Source organism: Psittacula echo (assembly GCF_963264785.1).
Source record: "Psittacula echo genome assembly, chromosome: 3".
In the NCBI taxonomy this organism is placed as follows: Eukaryota; Metazoa; Chordata; class Aves; order Psittaciformes; family Psittacidae; genus Psittacula; species Psittacula echo.
Window position 1 is genome coordinate 46,072,479 of NC_137736.1, and position 23,446 is coordinate 46,095,924.

At 39.4% G+C, this 23,446-nt stretch overlaps 1 protein-coding gene across 1 annotated transcript in view; it reads left to right on the forward strand.

Moving 5' to 3' along the window:
• The window catches only part of MAP7D2 (MAP7 domain containing 2), a gene marked incomplete at both ends in the record, with an annotated part of 73,467 nt that overhangs the window by 20,171 nt on the left and 29,850 nt on the right, over positions 1-23,446 (forward strand). The window contains one exon of the mRNA XM_080614177.1: positions 21,075-21,152. Coding sequence (XP_080470303.1) covers positions 21,075-21,152 — 78 coding nt within the window. The remainder of the gene's footprint in view (positions 1-21,074; positions 21,153-23,446) is intronic.

Sequence of the window (23,446 nt, forward strand, 5' to 3'; positions counted from 1 at the left end):
TCACTATATTCCAGGCAACAGCACTTTGCACCCTCCTTGTGGTGGATCCCAATTGTCTTGTTACGCATCCCTGAGAAAGCCTCTGCCTGGCCCTGGTTTCTTGAGTTTGGCTCTTATGCCTGTTTTGACTAACCTTAGTCTAGAGCTGTTCAGTCTGCTCTAAGCCAGGCTTATTTCATGGTGCTGTAGACTATTTTTTGAGCTTTTTTTTTTTGATCTACCAAAGAATTGCTGTTAACAACTTCCTTCAAAGCACAGCAAAGTCAAAGAACTGACGTTTTGACCCTTAAGAAGGGGCACAGCGCTCTGAATCCTTCTAGGGCTCTGGGATGTGCACATTAAGGGAATTTTTACTCTGAAAAATTGACTCTGAATTTACTCTGAAAGATTGACTGGCTTTGTAAAGTGTTCTGAACTAGGACTTGAGTGGTTGCAGACAATAAAAACTAGAACTTTAAGAGCATGTAGCTAAACCTTCATAATACCTTAACTTTGTCTTCCTACATACACTATTTGCTTCTGGTTTTCTTTTTAAAAGCTTTTTTTTTTTTTCTTCCCTCATTTTTTTTTTTTCCTCTAGAGACTATCACAGTTATGCTCTTTCTTCTCTAGGTTCCATATGCCAAAATATTTAGCTTGGTCTGGATTTGTGTGCAGATGACTGAGGATGCAGCTGTATGCTTTATTATGTTCCTCAGTGTTCTCAAACATCACTAGTATTATCTTTATGAATAAGATAAACATGTAAAATAAAATGGACCTCACTTGTCCTGAATAAAAGCCTTCCCTCCTCCTTCCCTTGCAGAGCCACCTCAGCCCTTGATTTTGATTTACCTGGTGATGTGTTTAGGCAAGGGTATACATTTAGATTGGTAAAGTTGAAATACCACAACAGACTTAGTTGTTTGAAAGAAGCTAGTTGTCATGCTGAGGCGTAGTATTGTGTTTAGAATAAATTCAAACATTAAACAAAATCTCAAGTCAGGCCCATCAGGTTGTGTGGTTTAGGTGTGAAATTCCTAATTTAGGCAGGTCGACCCCTGCCTCTTGGCTTTAAAGAGCTGTGCTGTCGCCTCCCTCCCACATGTCAGACAGCTGCTTGCTTCAGCCCTCATCTGCCAAACCCTTGTATTAGATTTGCTGGTCATGGCATGGGAGAGGCAATGAAGCAGAAGCGCTGTGAGGCTGGGTGTGCTGCTCAGGGTGTCCTGCCCTCAAAGCATTCCTTTGCTTTCCTTATGTTCCCACTGTGCAGGATGGCCTTCTCGCTCCTCTCTGCCTTGCCAGATCAGTGTACAGCCACCTTTGCAGTGTAGGCAGTGATCTGCTGTGCTTGTGTGCAAACATGAAATAGAAATCCCCAAATAGGATCTGTTGCCTGTAGGTTTGAGCTGTTTTGGTTAGGCATACTCTGGAGTTCCTGGATTGTACCTACGCACACACACAATTTAGTAATTCTTTTCCCAAGGCCAAATATTTCTACTTGAAGCTATTTTGGTACAGTGAGTAGGATGAAAATTTTCTTGCTAAGCCTTAAAAAGTAATTAGAAAAAAGCCCTTGTATTTTCAAATACCACACTTGAGTGCGTGGCAGACTTGCTGGGTGAGTAATCTATATCAGATATCTATAGAGCACTCATCATCTTGGTATTGAAATGCTAAATCATAGCCAGGTTAGATTCATGGACTTTGGCCATTGGGACTGTGATGTCTTGTTCTGTTCTTTACTTCTGGGGTACCAAGCAGCCTTGCAGTGTAGATGCATACTGCTGATACACTAAATTGAATGGGTAAAATCTTCTGAATGTATTCCACAGGAGCAATCTTAATGTGAGCATTGCTGCAGCAATGTGGAGATATTTCTAGCTGTCATAGGCAGCAAGCCAATCCTCCTTGTGACACAGCCTTGCAGGTGGCATTAATGGATTTCTGTACCTGCACAGAGCCTTTTTTGGCTGTGCTAGGGGGTATCTAGCTATACATAGCCATTGCAGTGCCAAGGCATATAGCTGTGTGATATTGTAGACCCCTGTTGCTCCCAGAAGCAAATCTGATAGGGTCTACAATGTGATAATGAATAAGTCGTTTTTGTGTTTAGAATCACAGCTGCAATGCTTCAGGTTGCAAATACATAAGAAATCCCATAATTATGTCTTGGTGTGATAATGTCTTAGTCTCTTTTAAATAAATTGACTCCCCAGGAAAAGCTGTTATACTGAGAAGAAGCTTCATTTGTCATTTTCAAATAAATGAACAGCTTGAATGCCTTATGTCGAGCTACTTGTTTCTGATTTAATGAATAATGGAAAAATTGAAGGGCATTTCTAAGTGGGTTTGTTGTGCTTTTTTAACTGCATAATTTGATTCAACTTGTAATAGGTTATAATAATTACGAAGTCTGAGGCAAGCTCCCGTTGCCCAAATCAGTATCCCACACCTTGTGAAACAAATAGGTGTGATCCACGCTTCCTCAAGCCTCTTGACTGAGGCATATATAGAAAATTATGAAGATCCCTTTCACTTGAAAAAATTGGGTGTTTTTGTACGGAAATTAGATTCTGAGCACCAGAAGGCAGTTATCAAAAATACCATCTTGCTCAACTGCTGTATGCTGGCCCAGTTCTCTCCTCTGGCTTAGATCCTTTGCACCCCACTATGGTTCTAACCAGATATGTAAGCTATGCTGATTATCACTACTTAAACTACATGGTTTTGATTGCCTTATTGCCATAGGAAAATAATGTCCTGAATATGTTAGACGGTTATTTGTTACTGAATTTGTAGTGTAGAAGCAGTAGCATCCAAATGATCTCCTCTGCTATAATTATGTATAATAAATGAGAGCTTTGTACTAGTCACTGCAAAAATTGGTTACTTAGTGCTATGAAAACATTACTTAGCAAAGAGGTGATTTTCTTTTTAAGGGACTGTGTACAGGCTCACCCCAAATTAGCTACATTAAGGTAATCAGAATACTAACCATGTAAAAGCAGTGTATGTTTTGTGTACAGGTGCTCAGGGGCATTATTTTGTGTCAGAATGATGGCTGCAGAACTAGTGATTGCATGAACTCTTCCATTGTGTATTTTTTATTTTTTTATTCTTTTTAGTTTTGATCTCGTCTGACTTGTAAAGAGGGGGCAGATCTTGCACAAGTTGATCGTGTGCCTTCGTATCGCTTTCAGTGAGGTGGTGGGATAATGTGAAGCCTTTAATTGGCTTGTAACTTGTAACTCCACTGTGTGTGCATCAACTCCTTTTGCTCACTGAACCAGTAACAAGCTTCCTAAATTGTTCTGCTCACTTAATTCTCATATCTGACAAGAGCCTGCAGTGCCCAAAGCATGCCTGCGAGGACCCCGAGCCATTCCTCTCTCTTGCTGCCTTTTATCAGTGGGAAGTTTTTTGACATCTTTACAAAGCTTTTGCACTCCAGCGAACCTGTCACCCTCAGTTTCTGAACATTGCATTCAAGTGGCTGTGGTACTCAAGGACTTACTTTCAAAAGTAGTGTATCAAACGCAAATTGTGGTGGTTTTCTCTGTGTATCATTACCAGATGTTATTTAAAAGGTGGCAAATAAGTCTCTAAAGCTTTAAAGCAGAAAGATTTGTCTGAGGACTGAGAAATGGGAAACTGTACGGAAATAAATGTCTTTGCAGGCAAGTATGGGTGGGGTGAAAAATGAGATAAATGTTCCTTAAAGGGGGTTCAGAGACTGTCAAGCCAAAGCAGCTTTAGCCAGGGATGAGAAAGTGAGTTGTTTTTTTGGGGGGTTTTGAGGTTTTTTCCAGTTTTTTAGTTAGTATACTTACTTGCTTGTTATTTTTCAGGTATTTCTGAGTAATGTCATATTTTCCTTTTAAACTAGAAGTTGTTACCAGTGACTTTTCTGTTAAAGGAACACATTGAATGCTTGGAAAAAATACGTATTTGAATTGTATAGGTAGAAACAAGCTGAGGATTCTTCTGTCAGAGGAGGTAATGAGCAGACTTGGGAAGATCCAGTTGAAGATGAGGTTATAGTTTTTGCACCGAAAAAATCTGTCATCTGCAACTTTTTAATCTCTCTAGGAAAACATTAAACCAGACAGAGTTAGAATTCTAAGTAGTGCCACAAGTTAAGCCAACTTTAGTCATAACAAAACGGATGCCCAGGACATCTGTGTATACAAGATGTATCACTGTGGAAGGACTTGGATCCTTGAAACACTTGAGATAAAACATGTACTGACATTATTATAATTTGGGTCAGGTCATTGCAAGGATATTCACATACGTCAAATAGTCCCTCAGATAACGTTTCTTTCATGTTAGGGGTGTGTGGGGGTGTGTGTTAAGTTTAAGAACTAATCAGAAGTACTTTGTAAAAACTAACATTCAGACTTTGCTTTAAGGTGGATTTGGTGTACTAACATTGTTTCAATTTTTTTTTTTTTAACTTAATTTCTACACATTTCCTGAACCTTAAGCAGTAAAACATCAATATTTGTATACATTGGAAGTGTAAGGCAAGGCTTGAAGTTAATACTTCAAGTTAAATTTCACTTCTTCTGATCACGTTTGCTTTTGCCAGACTATTTCAACTGATCTTTCAGAGATGGTATTAATCTTCTCTCTTACTAGTTTTAGCTATTATAGCTAAAAGAGAACTATTTATTGAAGAGTAGTAAACTTGCCATCTCAACTTAATGTTTCTTTCAAGTGTCCTTCTACGTACATTTTAAGATAAAAGCTTAAAGTTAAAAAATGGAAGCATGCACGTGTTTCAGAATCAAATAGAACCTGTTTTTATAGACGTGTGATATTGAAATATTGCTGTGTACTTTTTGTATAGGAAGTCATATTGCCTGGAATTTCAGGGCATAAGATTCACCAGATGGTTTCTGAAAGCTCTGTATGATTTAAGATCAGTTTGGGTTTTAATTCTGTAGCTGAATAATACTCACTCAGTGAAGTTTGAATGATGGGGAAGAACATGGAGTGGTAACATAAAGAAGGATAATGATGCAGGAGAGAGATGTGTAGTTTAAAAAATCAGAGGAAAGCAAGTGGAAAGCTGGAGTAATTTTTAAACTTATGGTGAGAAGAACAGGTTGTCACTAGAAGATTTATATCCTATCTGTACATTTTTTTTAATTGAATATTAAAATAATACCAAAAGCTGTATATTGACATCTTGATACTGATTAAGAACTGGCATATATTTTTTTCATCAAGTAGTTCTGGATTAACTTCATTCAAAAAGAAAACTGGACCTGTTTTACCAGTGAGTTGAGTACAAAACATGTTTCTCATTCTTGTCAGAGTGCACCTAAAGTTCTATAAAATGTAAGCTGTTAAATATTTACATTAATAATATGAAATGCATTTGTTTGCATTGATTGTCATGGAAATTGGAGGAACTTATACTGTAAGGTATATTGGAAGAAATTATGCTTTATAACTCTGCAACTCTTTTTAAAAAACAAGAAGACTCCAAGACTCCTTTATCCATTTCTTGGAGTTTTTTTAATGAATAGAATAAGGAAAAACTGCATAAAATTAAGAGAAATGGCAGAGCAAAAGATACTGGTACTATCTACAGACAGAGACAGCTAATGACCCTAATTGCACAGTGTCATCTCAGCAGTATTTTATGTATACCCATATTTCTCAGGTGTATATAAATACTTGTTTTCTTTGCTGAATAAAATGTAAAAATGAACACTGGGTAACACTCACCACCACTGAAGCTTAATTTGTATATTGTTCTTTACACCACAGAATTCTTAACATGGCTATAACATGCTCAGTGCTGATGGTTCTGGCAAATCCCAGTCCTGAGGAGAGAGCTGCTGGGGCATGGCTGTGTTGGGAAAGGAGGTTTGGGGGTGGCCATTTCTGGTCTGCCTTGCACATGGAGGTCATGGCAGTGGTTTTTCTGATGATTTAGTGTTGACATTGTAGTGAAGAAAGATCATGACCAACAAGGTCTTCTAAGAATTAAAACAAAGTTATTTTACTGTCTTTTTTGGTGCAAAGTGGGTGCTAAGTTATAAGCTTTTGACTGTAAACACCTACTTTCTGGTGCCAAGTCAGCCTAGGTTGCAGGGTCAGGTTAAATTTCCTGCCAGTAAATTGTTTTATTAAAACCAAAACTGTGACACATCAGAAAAGAGGAATAGGGAGGAACAAGGAAAAAGAGAAAATTGAAAAGTAAATTTTAAATAGGAAATGTAAAGGCTAATTTTAGACTTAGCCCATGTAAAGGCTAATTGTAGACTTACAAAGTCTACATTAGAAGAAATTAAGCTAACTGGCTTTCATGTTCCAAAATGTACAATTACATTGTGTTATAAGCAGATCATTTAATTGCAAAATCATCATTCAAGTGTTCTGAAAATCAATTAGAACAAAGCATTGCCTGCCAAGCATTTGTGACCTTCAATTTCTCGCATTCACCATGCATTTATCTCTATTGAAAAGCTTTCTTTTTATTCCAGTGTACACATCCACACCATGTGTTACTAGACTATATCACAGTATTAAATAAATCTGTATGCCAAAAAAAGTCTGGCTGTGTGATTAGATTTGGTTTGTTCAGTGTGGCATCTCCCACAGGAAAAGATTGTAAGTGTGAATTCAGCAATCATCATCAGCCTCAGTACATTTATGCTACTCTTGACTTGTGCGAATAATTCTTTGTTTCCATTTAGAACTTGTTCTGTGCAAGTAATTTCTTCAAACTCATCTGTTATCATCTGCTTTTTAGCTGTTCAGTGCTGTTTTGTTAAACTGCAAGTACTCACAGTTTCTCATTCTGCTTTTTATAACTAACCCAAAAGAAATTACCACTGAAAATTATTCTTCCATTATCATTGGTCAGTTTGTCTTCGCAGTTTAATGTCATGACAGTGGATTAAGCTTCTTTTAAAGTTCTCATTTTATATGTTGGCTCTGCCTGTCTTTAAGCCTGTCAGTTTAAATGTCAGGCGGTTAATTAGATGCTTTGAAAATAAGTGCAATGTAGCATCATATGGCTCTTTTCTAAAACATTTAAACTGTGTGTTTAAATGTGCTTGTTTTAGCTAATCAATGTCCTCTCATTTTTTTAGCTGCCTTTATTTTGTATGAGTTATTCAGAAAATAATGTACAGAAGAGGTATAATTTTTTTCTCTGAAAATCAGGTAATTTTTTTTAAAAGAAAGCATGCAGACTTCTTTGTTGTTTTAGCAGCTGCCATAATTTTTGATAGATATTCTGAAGTTATTTTGAGTCTTTTTTTTTTTTTTCCCCCAAGGCCGTTCTGCTGTGAGTAGCTGGGACCTTGAAGATAGAAGCCACTTAATGATGTGAAGTCGTCATACACTTAATAAGCTGTATTTCTCAAGGCATGCAAATGATAAGGACTTTGATATGGGGTTTAAGTGTCTGTCTACAATTTGAAGAATTCAGTTCTCTGTATTTCTTCAAAAAGAAATAAAGCTTAGAGGATCACACCTGTCTGTCCCTTCTTCTTGCCAATAATAAGCTGCTGAAGCCATCAGTCAACTTCAACCAAATTTGATGTAAGTTAAAGTCTAAAAGGTGCTATATTCCCTTTTTAGGCTTTTTAGTGCCCTGTAATATTTTTTTCCTAGTCACTTCCTTGAAGAATTTGAGTTACCAGAAAAATAAGATTTTATGGGCGAGATATCGAGCTCTGTCCTTACATATGAATGAGAACAGAAATTTGCTGTGCAAAGTGCTACAACTTCAGGTTCAGGAACCAGCAGCATTTGTGTTGCATTCCCAGAGTTGCATACAAAAGCATAAGAACTAAAATGATAAACAAATTTTGCCTTTGAACCAAACAAGTAACTGCTGTTATACTATGATGGTAGACCCATACAAGCCTTGTAATAGAATTTTGCATTTCTGAACAAAATATAAACCATATTTTCTGTTAAAACATTTTAAATTCTGCTGAGTTTGCATAGTGGTTTAAAAGTATCTGGATGCTGATGTCAAATCACTAACTGTAGCACTTATTTATGTGCCAGTGTTGGACTTTGTTCTGAATCAAGTCAGTCTTCTCCAGATGGTTGAAGGATCAACAGAAATATTCCAAGAAATGTCACTTTTTAATTATTCATATTTTCTCTAAAACATAACATTTTGGGCCAGTGTCTCTGGTCTTCAAAATGAGTTCAGATAATGGTCAAAAGAAAACACCGTGCCTGTAGAGTGCGAGTATATGTGCAAGTGCCTGTGTATGTCTAAAGACTGCAAAATGATTGCACCAAGGGAAATGCCAGCTGAGTCCTCGTAGTCCTCCCCTGGCTTTGTTCTCTTTGTCTGGGGCAGTGAGGTTGCCAGCACTTGGTGAAGTCTCAGCAGTGACTTGCAGGTGGAATTGCATACACTGAAAGCCTCATGCATGGTGTTCCTTGAGAGTCGGAACCTCGTAGCTAAAGGACAGGTAGAAAACTAGGCAGAAGTTGCAGCAAGGACATTTTAGGCTCTTGATGGAAGACCCATAAGGATTAGATTCTCAGACAAGATCAAATAATTGCACAAGCACCAGAGGGAAAAGTTCGTGTTCTGGATTTAAGAGGGCAAATATTCAGATCCACCACTAAATTATGTAATATATTAAGAATTATATGTAGGGGCCAATACTGGGGCATCCACAAGCAGGAACTGTATGGAATACACTTTGAGCTGACCAGAAACATAGTTAAAACTGTTTATCTTTACGTAAAGTTATTAATATGAAGTATATTGGCATAGCACATGTACTAAAATGCAGGGGGGAAAAGGTTAAAGATAGTCATCTAATTGTAAAAGCTTTTTCTCTGTATGAGGGTTTACTACATTTTCCTAGAATAGATGGTTTTGGTTTTGATAGTCAGTGGGTGTTCTTCTTCTCTTGAAATAAATCCATGGGAAATACTATTAGCGTGAAGCACAGTAAAATCATCATTTTAACTCTTGCTCCTAATCATAGCCAAGTCCACAAAGAGCCACAGAAGCCAAAGTCCGTGAAGAACTTAGCTTCTTTTTAAGTTTTTGCCAAATCAGAGGGAAAATGTGCTTTCTACATCTGATACCTTGATAGCTGCTTCATTGTGGAATAATACACCATTTCAGCAATGCATCAGGTCGGGGCAGAGCAAAGTGGAGGTTTATTAGGTTAGCCCTTTTTAGGTCATGTTAGTAAGTCATCAATGTGCCTTTTTTTTTTTTTTTTTTTTTTTTAATAGAAAGATACATAAACGGAAAACTGCAAATGAATTCTCTTGTTAAATGCTCTATATTCACCTTGCTCACCACAAAGAACAGAAGAGAAATACCCTAAAGCTTTTTCCAGATCTTCAGTCATCACTGACTTAATGATGGAGGACAGGGTATGGTGAGAGATGAAGGGAATATTAAAAAGTTAATTGTATTGTCTGGGAAAAATAAGTAGGCATATTGTGGTAACAAAGGGCATTTCATGTTTCTGTAAGCATTGTTTTCTTGCTTCTCTAAGTATACCTTTTTTACAACTTGGAGCAAATCCCAAAGCATCAATATCTCTCTTGCAGTTTCTATTACATTAGACTTGAAATGAGAAAGAAGTTAGTGGAAGGACCCTGCAGAGCCATTCCTGTACATAACGAGCAGTGGATTAAGGCCAGTGCCCCACTATACAGACTGCCACCTCTGAAATGCTCATTCACCAAGCCTCTGTCTCCCTTGTGAGCCCTTTATCTGTAGATAGTAACCTTGCTATATCATTATCCTTAGTTTCTTTTTTAATGACAGTTAATTGAGAATATACTGACAAATTTGTGTTGTCATTTTTATTCAAGACTCCAGAGCAACACTTCATGGCTAAAGTTGGTTTAGAAGCAAGTTGTGGTTTTGCCATGTACAAGTACTTTGACATAGAGATTAATTAAGAGTTTGATTACAAGACCAGGGTGATAAGGCACTGGCACAGGTTGCGCAGAGAAGTTGTGGCTGCCCCATCCATGGTAGTGTTCAAGGCCAGGTTGGATGGAGCTTGGAGCAAGCTGGTCTAGTGGAAGGTGTCCCTGCCCATGCCAGGGAGGTTGGAACTAGATGGTCTTTAAGGTCTCTTCCAACCTAAACCATTCTATGATTGGCCTATCTGCAAGCAGTTGCTTTCCTTCGGAGCCCTTGGGCCCAGCAGGCAGACTGCAAAGGAAGGCAGGGTATACAGAGACTGCAGGGCTTCCCCAGAAATGCTGTCCTGTGACCCCCAGGTTACTTAAAATTAGAGATTTGTGCTTGCTCTGTACTGGTGCTGTGAAAGTTTGTTTTTGGTCAAAACGGCCTCTGGCAGCAGAATGATGGCCTTCAACAGTATCCTTTGGTAGCTTGAGCCAGGCAGCTTGACATGCTCCAGGCTACTGCCATGGTGGGAAAATGATCCTAACTTTCCTCTTCACTGCAAAGCAGAATTTCAGCAAGGGGTCCTGGCTGCTGGTGTGGTGGGCTGCAGGGTGTCTGGCCTGAGGGTGGAGGCACCTCAACTGCCCGCTGCTGAGGGGATTATTACTTGGGTGGCAAGGCCAGTGACACTGAGGAGCCTGTGCGTGAAGACAGGAGCTCTAACTTTTCTGAATGCTCACATCAGGTAAGCTGTCTGTTTCTTCCAGATAATCTTTACAAATAGTGGCTCCTGCACCCCTTGGTTTTAAATTACACCAGAGGGCGGTACTGCGAAGGTTTGAGCAAGCATTCCTTGCTGTCAGCAGCGAAATAAATGGCAGTAAAGGAAGAGGTGGTGCACCTCAGGTGCAGATCATCTCCGTGCCCACGTGGGGCTGTGCAAGACTGCAGTGCCTGTAAAGTCTTCCAGGAAAACTTGCTACCTGGATCGGGAAAAACAGTTCTGTGCTCTCCCTTCACATTTGCTGCCTTCATGTGCTCCAGCTTCCATTTAGGAGTGCAACACAGCAGTGAAAATTGTAAAACCACCAAAGTGTAAGATTGCTATTCAGTGCTGTACACCAGCAAAGCCAATTAACTTGAACAGGAAGTGGGGCTTAATGTGCATTTGGGGATTACAAACGAGCATGAGGTGGGAGAAACAGATACTTACCGCTTCCATCTCCTTTGCTGATGCTAAAAATATCTGAATCTCTCAATGAAATGCTAATTTTCACTGAGCTCTGGTTATCCAATACTAATAATAAATTACATACAACATCAACAGATGCTGATACATGAATATGTATTGCAAGTCCAGAAACACTTAATGAGAAATTGGAGTGTGCTAGACTACACTATAGACACAAAGCTTTTGTTTCTAGTTCATTTTGGTGGCAAAAGTTGTTGGAAAGAAATGAAGTTTCTTTCATTTTGATGTGTATGTTCTTAAAATGAGGTTGTTCCGGTTGAATTCACTGAAATGGCAACACAAATGTATATGACCCTAAAACATTTCCCTTAAATAATTTGAGCAAAATAACTGTGTCCTGAGGCTTGCTGTCTTACAGTGAGGCTTTTTCTTGCAAAGGCTGTAAGGTACAGTGAACTAGTCAAACAGTGTTTACAGTATTTATAGATACTCTTTTTCCAACAAATGCATTTTCCATTTATTGTGACAGTACGTGAGTGGTAAGACCTTTTTCCAGACTTGAGTGACATATGCAAGGGCTTCCCAATCCTAGCAAGACATTTTCATCTTTTCTGTTTTAACAAAGTAGTTCTACTGAAGTCAGTGATGCTTTGTGCAAGATAGTAAATGCACAAACCCTAAATACATATTGGGGCAACTGCTAATTCAGGAGATACACAGTGAGTGAATGAAAAAAGAAAAAAATCTGTTGTGGAAAAAAATTGTTTCATTTGGATTGCTTATAGCTTTGGGGTTTAGGAGTTTACTTAGTGTTTTAATACATAATTCCCAGCTAGTGCTAGCAATTATTCCTTGTCGAACCCTACTTCCATTAGTTTCAAAGTATTAATTGTGAGTTAGAAGCAATATTTGTGGGGTTTTATTCCTTTTTTTTTTTTTTTTTTTAATCCATTCCATAATTTTAAAATTATTTGCTTGGTCAGGTAGCAGGTTTGAAAAGGATATGGCTTTCCTTGGACACAGCGGGTGTGTGTAGAATGAATCCCTTATCAAGGTAGTGTCATGAATGCATGAATTCCTTTTGGGTTACACTCTTCTCTTGTTCCACTTCTCATTATGAATCTTGTGTAGTTAGATATCTGCAGGGGAAAAGGGCTGTGTTATTTTTAGTACGTATTCTTGAGGGCTTTTTCTGATAATACAGTTAAAGTTGTGACCGGGTAAATAGTAAATATCATGATTTTCCTACATCTGAAGTGCACCTTCAAATTTAATTGTCTGTCTTTTACACTGAGAATTTCTACATTTACTGGAAAAATAAAATCAGAGCAAGTTGAGACAGGGGGACACCAACAAAAAACCCCAAAACAAACATCCCAATCCCCAACAATTCTGATGTTGTGTGATATCCTGTTTTTAATAAAACAACTCTGGAAATTGTCAGTAAACTTCGATTGTACTGCAGATGTGTAACTCAAATCAGTTGCAATTAGACCTTCTGGAAAGAACAATTATAAATAAATTAGAATCCTCAGGCCTCCTTTTTTTTTTTTTTTTTTAATTCTTTCATCTAAGTTCAGAATCTTTACTCAACTCTATATTTGTGTTGAAATCTCCTGATGCTAAATTCTGCTTCTACTGATACTCTGCAAAAGGTGAAAATTCTTGAGACTGGCCTGAGAGCAGGAGTGACATGAGTATCTGATTGGGTCCCTACCTGCCAGGTTGTTTTGGAGCCAGTGGTAGAACTATGCCTACTTCGATCAGTGGCTACTAGAACAGCAGCTACTTTGCGTAGTCAAGAGCTGTTAGCTAAGACTCTGGGCATAATGTTTCCATGTATGATAATTTAATTTTGTATAAACATTTTGTATGAGGCTATTAATAGTTGCCCATTTATTTTCTGAGGAATAATTCCAATGGTAATTGATAAAAGTTACCATAATGTCTAATAAGCAAAAGGAAACCTCCTTTTTTGTCTCCTTTCTCCCTCCCCCTTATGAATCAAGAGTATTGTAAAGTGTTATTAGTGTAGAGAAAGGGGGTATAATATACTCCCTCAGCATAGGATGGAGAGGCAGGTCTGTCATCCTTGTTTACCATCTGTCTTTGCACAGGCTTTATTCTGCAGCATATGAGATCTGACATGCATGTCCACCATTTAATAGTTAACACAGCACATGTGTTTGCATATTTTGTATCTACTTGAATAAAAGTTCTCTTCATGCATACGCATTCACATATATGCAGACTTTTCTTTCTGAATTATAGTAAGGTTGAAAGGATTGCGTTCGACACTGTCCCACATGACATCATTGTCTCTAAATTGGAGAGACATCAATTTGATGGGTGGACCACTCGGTGGATAAAGAACTGGCTGGTTGGCTGCACGCAAAGAGTTGTGGTCAATGGCTCGATGTCCGGCTGGAGATCGGTAACGAGTGGTGTCCCTCAGGGATCGGTGTTGGGACCGGTCTTGCTCAACATCTTCGTGGGTGACACGGACAGTGGGACTGAGTGCGCCCTCAGCAAGTTTGCCGATGACACCAAGCTGTGTGGTTCAGTTGATACGCCGGAGGGAAGGGATGCCATCCAGAGGGACCTCGACACGCTTGTGAGGTGGGCTGATGCCAACCTGATGAAGTTTAACCATGCCAAGTGCAAGGTCCTGCAGCTGGGTCAGAGCAATCCCAGGCACAGCTACAGGTTGGACAGAGAAGAGATTCAGAGCAGCCCTGCAGAGAAGGACTTGGGGGTGTTGGTCGATGAGAAAATGAACATGAGCTGGCTTCAGTGTGCGCTCGCAGCCCAGAAAGCCAACCGTATCCTGGGCTGCATCAAGAGGAGCATGACCAGCAGGTCGAAGGAGGTGATCCTGCCCCTCTACTCTGCTCTTGTGAGACCTCACTTAGAGTATTGTGTGCAGTTCTGGTGTCCTCAACATAAAAAGGACATGGAACTGTTGGAACAAGTGCAGAGGAGGGCCACGAGGATGATCAGAGGACTGGACCACCTCCCGTATGAAGACAGGCTGAGAAAGTTGAGGCTGTTCAGCCTGGAGAAGAGAAGGCTGCGTGGAGACCTCATAGCAGCCTTCCAGTATCTGAAGGGGGCCTACAAGGATGCTGGGGAGGGACTCTTCATCAGGGACTGTAGTGAGAGGACAAGGGGTAATGGGTTCAAACTTCAACAGGGGAAGTTTAGATTGGATCTAAGGAAGAAATTCTTTACTGAGAGGGTGGTGAGGCACTGGAATGGGTTGCCCAGGGAAGTTGTGAATGTTCCATCCTTGGTGGTGTTCAAGGCCAGGTTGGGTGAGGCCTTGGGTGACATGGTTTAGTGTGGGGTGTCCCTGCCCATGGCAGGGGGGTGGAACTATATGATCTTAAGGTCCTTTCCAACCCTAACTATTCTATGACTTTATGATTAATTGATATCTGTATAGCCAAAGGTAGGAATAAAGAGTTCTTAAAGTAACTGCTGAACTTGGTTAATATATATTAAACTTTGTCTTCATAAACATGAGTGATGTAGGGTGTATTCTGAAGAAACTGAAGGTAAAATAAACCCAGAACTATTGTTAAGTGACACCTGAATCTTTACCGTTGACCTCCCTTTTTGTGCAATTGTAATTGTGTGCAGTAAGACGCAGGCTGAAAGGGGAGAAAACTAATAGCTACAGATTCCACATGAGTCTGGTATTGTTTGAAGAATACAGCTGTAAATGTTCATGTGTCTTAAATCTGGGGGAAAGATACTGGCAAGCTGTGGTGAAGTGTTTGGAGTCCTTTCTGCCTAAGACATTACAGAAGCAACGAATAAAATAGCAATGTAGAACACTCACTGACATAATGTGGCTGCTTTGTATGTGCTTACCATGTGGTGGGCTGTCTAATAGGGACCTGGTCAGTAAACTTAATTATTAATCTAGTGTTATTACCTATCAAGTGTTTTCATAAGTAAAAGCATTCTGCTAATGTATCTTACCGATTCTCCGAGTGATCTTGAGATGCATCTGCTGTGTCTGCCCAATACAGGAGTCTCCATGGGACACTGTCAAGGCTGTGCACACTGTTTATACATGAAGCGTGCAATCCTGTGGAGCTGATTAGGTGTCGTGATCTTATGCAGAACTGAAAAGATCTGCCTTTTATATTTCATCAAGTTTTTCTTCCCCATGCAGTAATTAAGATATTTTTGTTATTACGTGTGCTCAGCAAGTCATTTCTATATACTTTCTGTGTAATTTTGAAGTTACTTGGCCAGCATTTTGGAGTGATTTCACCTTAAACATAAATAAACTTACCAGTAGGATATGTTTTGCTACAGTAATGTTTGTGTAAATATGGTATAGGACATATTTTGCTACTGTAATCTTTGTGTAAATATGGTGTACAGTTCTTGATTCAAACAACTTGAAAATCCAGGGTGGAGATCAGGAACTTAAGGCAGGTAACTAGTGACATGTGTGTCCTTGCTGCTTAACCAGAGCGTGCAGTCCCTAACAGCTTCTCTGTCCTATCTGCCAGGCCACCTCTCAGACAATTAGCCTGCAGTGTCTGAAATGTCACTGTGTTTGGCACCTGAGTCTGCTTTTAATGACTTCATCTATTTTAACATCTTCATAACAACATAGCCACCTGGTATTTTTCATTAGACATGATGGAAAAGGTTTCTTTTTCTTTCTGCTGCATTTGAAATCCAGCCTGGCAGTTGTAAATTAAATATCTGAAACTGGAAAAAATCCTGTTCTTTGTGGGGTTTTTTTGTTTGTTTGGTTGGTTGGTTTTGGGTTTTGTTTCTTTTTTTGTTTGTGGTTGTTTTTTTTTTTTTTTGGGGGGGTGGTTTATTTTGGTGTTGGTTTTTTGGGTTTTTTTTTTTCTGTTTTTTTTTTTTTTTTTTTTTTTGAGTGCAATAGACTAAACAGCTTTTTTAGTTGAAACTTTTAAACAGAGTTTAAAAATTTAAACAGAGTTTAATTTTCAGAAATGAGAACAATCTCCTAAATCTTACTGAGCATACCTTCAAAGCCTTTGTGCTGTTTCCATATTGACTGTACCTGAAAACCTCTCTGTGATGTATCATAATTAATATTTAGAAAAGGTGCCTTTTGCCAATAGAAAGTGTCATCCAGGTACAGTCACATGCGGTTTTATTCCTTATTTCACCTTGGAGTATAGTCAGTAACTGAAAACTTGAACATAACATTTCTTCATTCAGTAGTACCCAGAGGGAGACAGTGGCAGATGGAGAAAAGTCCTTTATTGTCTCAAAGAACAGTCTCAAGGGAGAGCAAGCAGGAAAAACCAGGGAGCAAAACTTTGATTTTTATCAGTTGAGATTATATTATTTGAAACAACAGAGTTTGCCAGTAGAATGGTGGGTGTAAGTGCAGTGATATTTCAGGCTGAGCTGGTCTGCTGTATAGACCTCTTTACATCATCCTTGCAATGGCACCCTTTGGCAGAACTGCATCCAAACTTGGAATTTCAGCAACACAGCAACATCAGTGTAGATGATATACACTGTGGCAAAGGTCTGAAACTGTTGCACAGTGTCATGTAGAGTGGATGAAGGTCTAAATGTGTTGAACCTCAGTCATGTAGTGATCTTTAAAGGTCTTTTCCAACGTGGTTGATTCTGTGTAGGACAGACAAAGGTCTAGGTGTGTTGAACACTGTTCGTAGAGCAGGTCTCACATCCCAGCTGACTTCTGTGTTGTGATGCCTGCTCTCAAGGCCTTTGATATCTGCTATATATAAATACATTGTGAAACCAAATACCATGGGATATCATAGAGGATAGAAGTCTATGTGGGTTCAACAACAAAGTAAAAAAAAGAATGGAGGCCTGACCTGCTGGCATTTACTTGTGTGCAAATATCAAGAGAGGAGCTGGCTGGGCCTTCTGAAATGTGCTCTCAGCTTCCAGTAACCTGATTGTCCTGCTCAAGTACTTGTTTTCCCAACCCGAGACAGGATATGGATTTCAAAAGGCAGCTTGCCTTGTGTTTCATCGGTTCAGGACAACCTTCCTCTCTGTCTGGAGCCACCACCAGGAGACGTAAGCAATATTTAGAGTGAGTGTGTGTGGACATGTTCTGGCACTGTTTCATCAAACTGAATATTTTTCCTTTGCGCATCAAAAAGCAATGATTAACTCGTCAGTGTTTACTTCTGTGAATATTTATTTCAAAGTAACGTTGAAGTATTGACGACTCCTGCAGTGTTAGATGGTGTATTTTGCTGACATTTTAACATGTTTTAAGTTATGTTCTTTTTTAGAAGAAATGCTTGTTGTAACAAAGTCCTGGAGGAGTAGCTGGCCCTCGTCAATCAGAAAGTGAGCCAGATATCAAGAAATTAGCCCAACAGTTTGATGTGTATCTTGGAGAGAGGGGACTGCTTGGAAAAGGGGCTTTTGGGGAAGGCTAGGAGATTGAATAGAAGTAGTAGGCATAATAGCAATATGTGTGTATGTGTGCTTCATTACAGTAAAGTCTTTGATGTTGTTACTTGAGCAGTTTCCTTATTTTTCTGCAAGTCTGGGAATAGAGGGTTATTAGCAAATTTTCTGCTAGTGTCTCTTTGTATTCATTTCTCTGGGTGGTAGAAGGCACAACCAGTGTATGTTTACATCCTGACTTTTAAACATGTCGCTTGCTGCTATGTGCCTTTCTAACTGAGGGATCAGAGGCTTAGCTGTAAATACTAGGAAGGCTCAGGATAAAGCTGAGTATAGAGAGTATTAACCTGAGGTCACTTAGCACAGTGAAAGCTTTTTTGCTGTGGGGTTTTCGATTTCAAACCTTAGTGTGCCCTCTGCTGGCAGTCCGTGTGGTGAAACAGAAATGGCGTTAATCTTCATGGTTGTTACCTGTGCTTGCTATTTGCAGTCTGCTATACCAAACAATTTGAATTCTTGTCATTAATCAAATTTCATATCACAGGTAGCTGCTGTTCCCATTATTTTCATAATATATATTGTATGAAAATATGTAGTAAATATACTAATTTTGGCCTTAAAAATCATCCCAAGGTATAAGTTATTACCCAGCAAATAGTTATTTGTCCTTCAAAGCTATATTCACTGATTTTTGGCAGGTATGCTGATTTGTGAAGTCAAGTTAAGAAATGCTAGTATTGAGGATGTATGCGCTATTTTAATGCTCGCCTTGCTGCACGTATATGCATTTGATGCCTATACTTACTATATTGCGTGCTATTTTCCTCCACACAGTTTTTTGCACTTTAGTGTATTGCATATGTAATGAACAACAATTCCATTATTTGTTGTTTCAGCTGTGACATAGCCAAGTCTGGAGTGTGTTCTCCAAGACTGACTTCAGATTATAGTTCTGTCTACTTTCCAGTTTCAGAAAGAAATGAAGCAACAAGCACTAATCACTTTGAAGCTGGTTCACCTCTTGAGGAGGTTCACTGAATAAGTGTAAAGACCTAAAAGGAAAAAATGCTTAATAGATCTGCTACAGGAGCAAAATAAGGATTGTACAGACTGCTTCAATGCTGATTTTGATACATCGCAATTTCTTAAGTGTCTGGCATTACAGCCTTGATCTTTTTTTAATATTACCAGAGTGGTGTTGAGATGTCCGAACTCTTGAGAAAGCTATCCAGAGTTGACGCACTAATTTTCAGGGTGGCTATGGCAGTTGTGAGCAAGGCTGGAGCTTTTAGATCCTTGTCTGCCAGTTGTGTTTACTAAGCAATCAAAGTAGAGATAAGTTTGCTGTAGTTTTATTGACAAGCATAATGGGATATGTTTTTTTACCAGTGGGTTTCATAAATAGTTGCTGAAAGCAGGAGAGGGATGAGAGTCAGTGCAGGATTTTGTGAACATAATCCATAGACATGGCCTGTCTTGCTGTTCCTATGCTCACCTTGGTTTCCATAATTCAGGTTCCGCCTCTCCACCTGGGTTATGTCCCTTGCCTCTCAAAGCCTTAGCTCCTGTCTGCTTGCTAAGTATCACTTATCCTGGTCAAGGACTTCTGGGTCTCATGCTCTGCCAGCGAGGAGGGACACAAGAAGCCAGGAGGAAGTGGAGACAGGACACCCAACCTGAACTAGCCAAATGGGTATTCCAGCATGTCATGCCCAGTATATAAACTCTTAGCCTTTTTCCAGGCTCCACTTACTCCCAAGCTCAGTCTTTGCTTTTTGAGCTGCAGTCTTGATTTCACCTCCTCTGTGGCTTGTAGCCTAAATTGTAGGTTTTGTGCTGGTTTGACTTTCAGATCACTGAAAAACTTTCAATTGGAGCTGTAATGTAACAAGCTGACAACAGGATTCCCCTTCTTGGCTACTTAAAGCAGGCCCTTTCAAAGTAGTTGCAAACTGTCACCATGGTTACTTTACTGAGCCACCTCCTCTTCTCTCCTCCCTGCTTGTCAAGTCTGACAATAAATGGCAGCCAAGCGAACAAACCAGTGGACTAGGACGGAAGTAGGATGAGTCTTCAGTATTAAATAGATAGGTATTTGACCCACAAATTCTAGTTGTAATTAACCAGCTGGGAGCTACAATTGCAATTTTCCAGAGGCCTGATTGCCATCAGGTAGTTGCCATTTGTGTGTGCAGAGGCAGATTAGAAATGGTGTTCGAAGGCACTGCTTGGGGAAAAAGCAAGCTGTTATTCTAATGGGGGACAGCTGAGACCTGCGTTTTTCACTGCTCACAAGAGAACATCAAGGCTGGTTTTTGGCCTTCCTACAGAACCATGTATTTTTACAGAAAGGTGCTTGTCATGCAAAACTTTAACTCCAACAGACAGGATGCCCTTGGAGAGGAGCCTGCAAGTGTGACTTTTCAGGAAGGCAGCTTGGGTTACAGTCTAAGTAACTTTTCAACCTCCAATTTATCTGATAAAATTAACAACTGCAGTTCTTAGAGCAGAAGAGAAGGGGACTTAATTGTAATTCACTAACTCAGTAGGGAGCCCAAGTAAAAGGTTGCAAAGGATGTAAACTGTGCTGTGAGATGCTGTGCCTGTTTGCATTGCAATCCTGCGAAGACCCCAGGAGATCCTGAAAACAGAGAAAGGAGAGCACTGGAGGCCCTGCCAGCTGTTTTGAAAGGATACTATCCTCTAGCTGGTCTGTCAAGTCACTAGCTGGTGGCTGGTGAGCTCACATGGGTATTGCAGAAGGTCCACCTATGGTCCATCTGGCTGCTTATTACAGGGCATGCAGGCAGGTGACCCCGAGGCATCTCGTGTGTCACGCTCTGCCTGCCTGCCTGCCCCTTTCTTAAATTGGGCTTTTTGGTGGCTCATGCTGTGCAAAGAACTGGGGTGTCTGGATCCAGGCACTAAACATCCTTAGGCAACCTCCTCCCAAACAAGCAACCTGCTTTTAGATGCAAACTTGACAAGGAAACAAAATGTTTCTACCTGGAAAAGAGGGCAGGAGGGCTGCTGTCTCCCTAGCTTCATTCAGTTCTAATTGTTGGCTGTTGAAATGAACTGGTGGTTTCCTGTGGGCAAGGAAGCTATGGAGTTGTGTTAAGCCATAAATATGAAGACTGTGACTCCACATAGCATTAGGCCATGAGAGCTGCATACCGCTTTTACTGCTTTCCTGAACTATCTTTTTCCCTTTTTTCTTTTTTTAGTCAAAAACTTCAAAATGAGGTTATTAACAAAGATCAATTCATGTTAATTGAATCCTAATGGTTTTTTTTTCCAAAGAAAGTTTTAAGTTTTATAAAAGCACTGACAGCATGGTTGTATGCTCTGAGAAGAGGAGTCAGGCATTTACGTCGAGGAACTGTGCTTGGAGTTCATCAGTAGGTAGGCAGGAAGGAAGGAGACTGCTCAATATGTATCCAAATCCCAGCTTGTTAAATACAAAATAGTTTTTGTTGTTGGAGTTGTTAAATGCCATAGATACAGCTTATTTTTGGTGAACTTTTTGAGTTCTTTTGGATGCTTCTTTTAGTTTTACTAACACTTCTTTAATCCTTTTTTTTTTTTTTTTTTCCTTCTTTCTGACTTCAGCCTTTGATGGATTTCTGAAAACCGATGAAAGACAAAGACTGGCAAAGGAGAGAAGAGAAGAAAGGGAGAAATACCTCGGTAAGATGGCAGGAGGTGTATGTATTATTTATGCATCTGTGTTAATAGGCTTAATTTACTAACATGACGTTTTTTCTGTTCTGAATTTTAAGCGTTGTGTTTTAGTTCATTGCTAGTCTTTATCACTTATATTACTACTTTTAAATTACGTGCAAGATACTGATTGTTAGGATTCTGATATGTAAAAACACCAAATAAGCCTTGAATAATACTCAGGATGATATGTAGAATGATTCGGTGAAATAATCTACTAAATTTTAACCATGGTAAAAGACCATGGAGTTGTTCAGTATGGTATAAAGCAGGTAATTTTCTGTAGGTTTTTAAATTGTTAATATTTAAAGAAAGCAAACAAAAAAAAAAGAATTTTCTGTATAACATAAGCATTTATTTCAGAGGTTTTAAAATAGTCAGTTGTTTTTTTTTAATTTACTAATACCTCTAGGGAAATGTTGAGGAAATTGCAATATATATGTGTGTGTATATATATAAAATAATTTTTTTAATATAAATATATAAGGGAGGGTGTGAGTGTACACAGTTAATTTCATATATATATGAATGAAATTAACTGTTCAACATTGTTTTGGACTTCTCATATATATGTATTTTAAAAATGTTGAACAGCTACATTTACTTTTCCTCATGGTAATAACAAGAAAGGCCAGTAGCACTGTCCTTGATGTCACCTGACAGTACATTTCAGAAGGAAATGTCAGTGGTTTATGGTTTTGTAAAATTCAAGCTAGGCATATATTTGGAGGAAATACCAACTAAAAGCCAGCATGGGTCAACCTGTGGAAAGAATCATAGGAAAATACTGGGTTTCTTGCAGTAAATAACCAAACACACTGTTGACCATTCCTTGACAAAACATGAGGCTTGAGACCAGTGACAAGACATTTTTTAGTACCTGTGGGCTTGGTAAGCAAGATTCCTTTTGGTAATTCATGTGAAAAACTGCTGGTGTTTAGTACTTCATCTCTCCAGAAGTTCTGTCTACATGGGACATGCACCAACCTGAGTTGTAGCTTATCTCTCTTCCAGGCATACTCAGTCCAGACTCTCTCTTCTGTACTCTTGATTGACCCTTCTTTGCTGGTTCCCAAGAAAATGACATGATGAGTAGATTGGAAAGGATTTGGATTAAAAACCAGAAGAAAAGATGAGAGGGGAAACTGAAAGCTGGAGAATCTGGGAGTGGTTGGCCCAGGGGATTTGGAAGGTGTTGGCTGCCCTTGTTCTCTACAGGCATCATATGTGCCTTCTGGAAATTTTAGAGTTGTGACCATTTCTAGAAGCTCTGGGATTTGGGCACAGTTTGTCTGTGGCACCTTTCTTTTAGAAGTTCAGAAAAAAGCAGAACAGATCTTTATGCAGCCAGCAGGTACTTTGCAGCAATATGGAATAACCTTTTCACCAAAGCCAGAATTCATTACTCAGTGGTTTAGTATCCCTAAATTAAGGAACAAGAATTGTATGTATGTCCATGATGACAGAATGGTTTCCTTCTCTGTCCAGAATCACTTCCAGGTTTCACCTGCTTACTCAGCAAAAATCTCTGGATACCTTGCTTTATTTTGGCATTTTATCAACTCCAGCTTGCTGTTTTCACCTGTTCTACCTGATGTGGCTGGTAGTTGTTAAGGCTTAGTGACTAGTCACTTGTCTTCCACCATCTCCGATGTAACTCTTTATCTGTTGACAAGTCCAGGCTTCCCTGCAGCCCTGACACCCTCTCATGCTGCCCTGTCCTTAGGCAGGGAATAGGCAATTCTGATAAGACAAAAGGGAAAGACAATACAAACAACTGTATTTCTAACAAGAATAAGGTAGAAGGTGTTCTATAAAGCAGGTTGAATGTGAGGAAGATGTATTTTAGGAGGATCCAGCAACTTTTGGAGAACTATCTGGTGTTGGAGGCACTCTAGCTTTAAACCAAGGATTTTGAGGGTAGAGTGGGGCTAAAAGGGACTGAAGGTCACAGTTGTGGTTAAAGAGCCCAAGGGCAGGAGCTGAGTGGAAAAAGGCTCATATGAGCAGAGGGAATTCAGATGGCTGGGCAAGAGCCTAGGATGGGATGGAAAGATACTGAGAGAAAAGTAGAAGGAAGAAAATTTGCTGTACAGTGAAACAGAAACTGCAGAAGCAGGCTGAGACTGAATAGATATGCAGGATGAAGGACTAGCTCTTGTATAAACACTGTTAATTCTGCCTTTCCCTTCCTAAGAACGTTCCCAAATCCTTAGCCTGGCAACAGTAAGAATATTCCACTTTTAATTCGGGCTGTACGT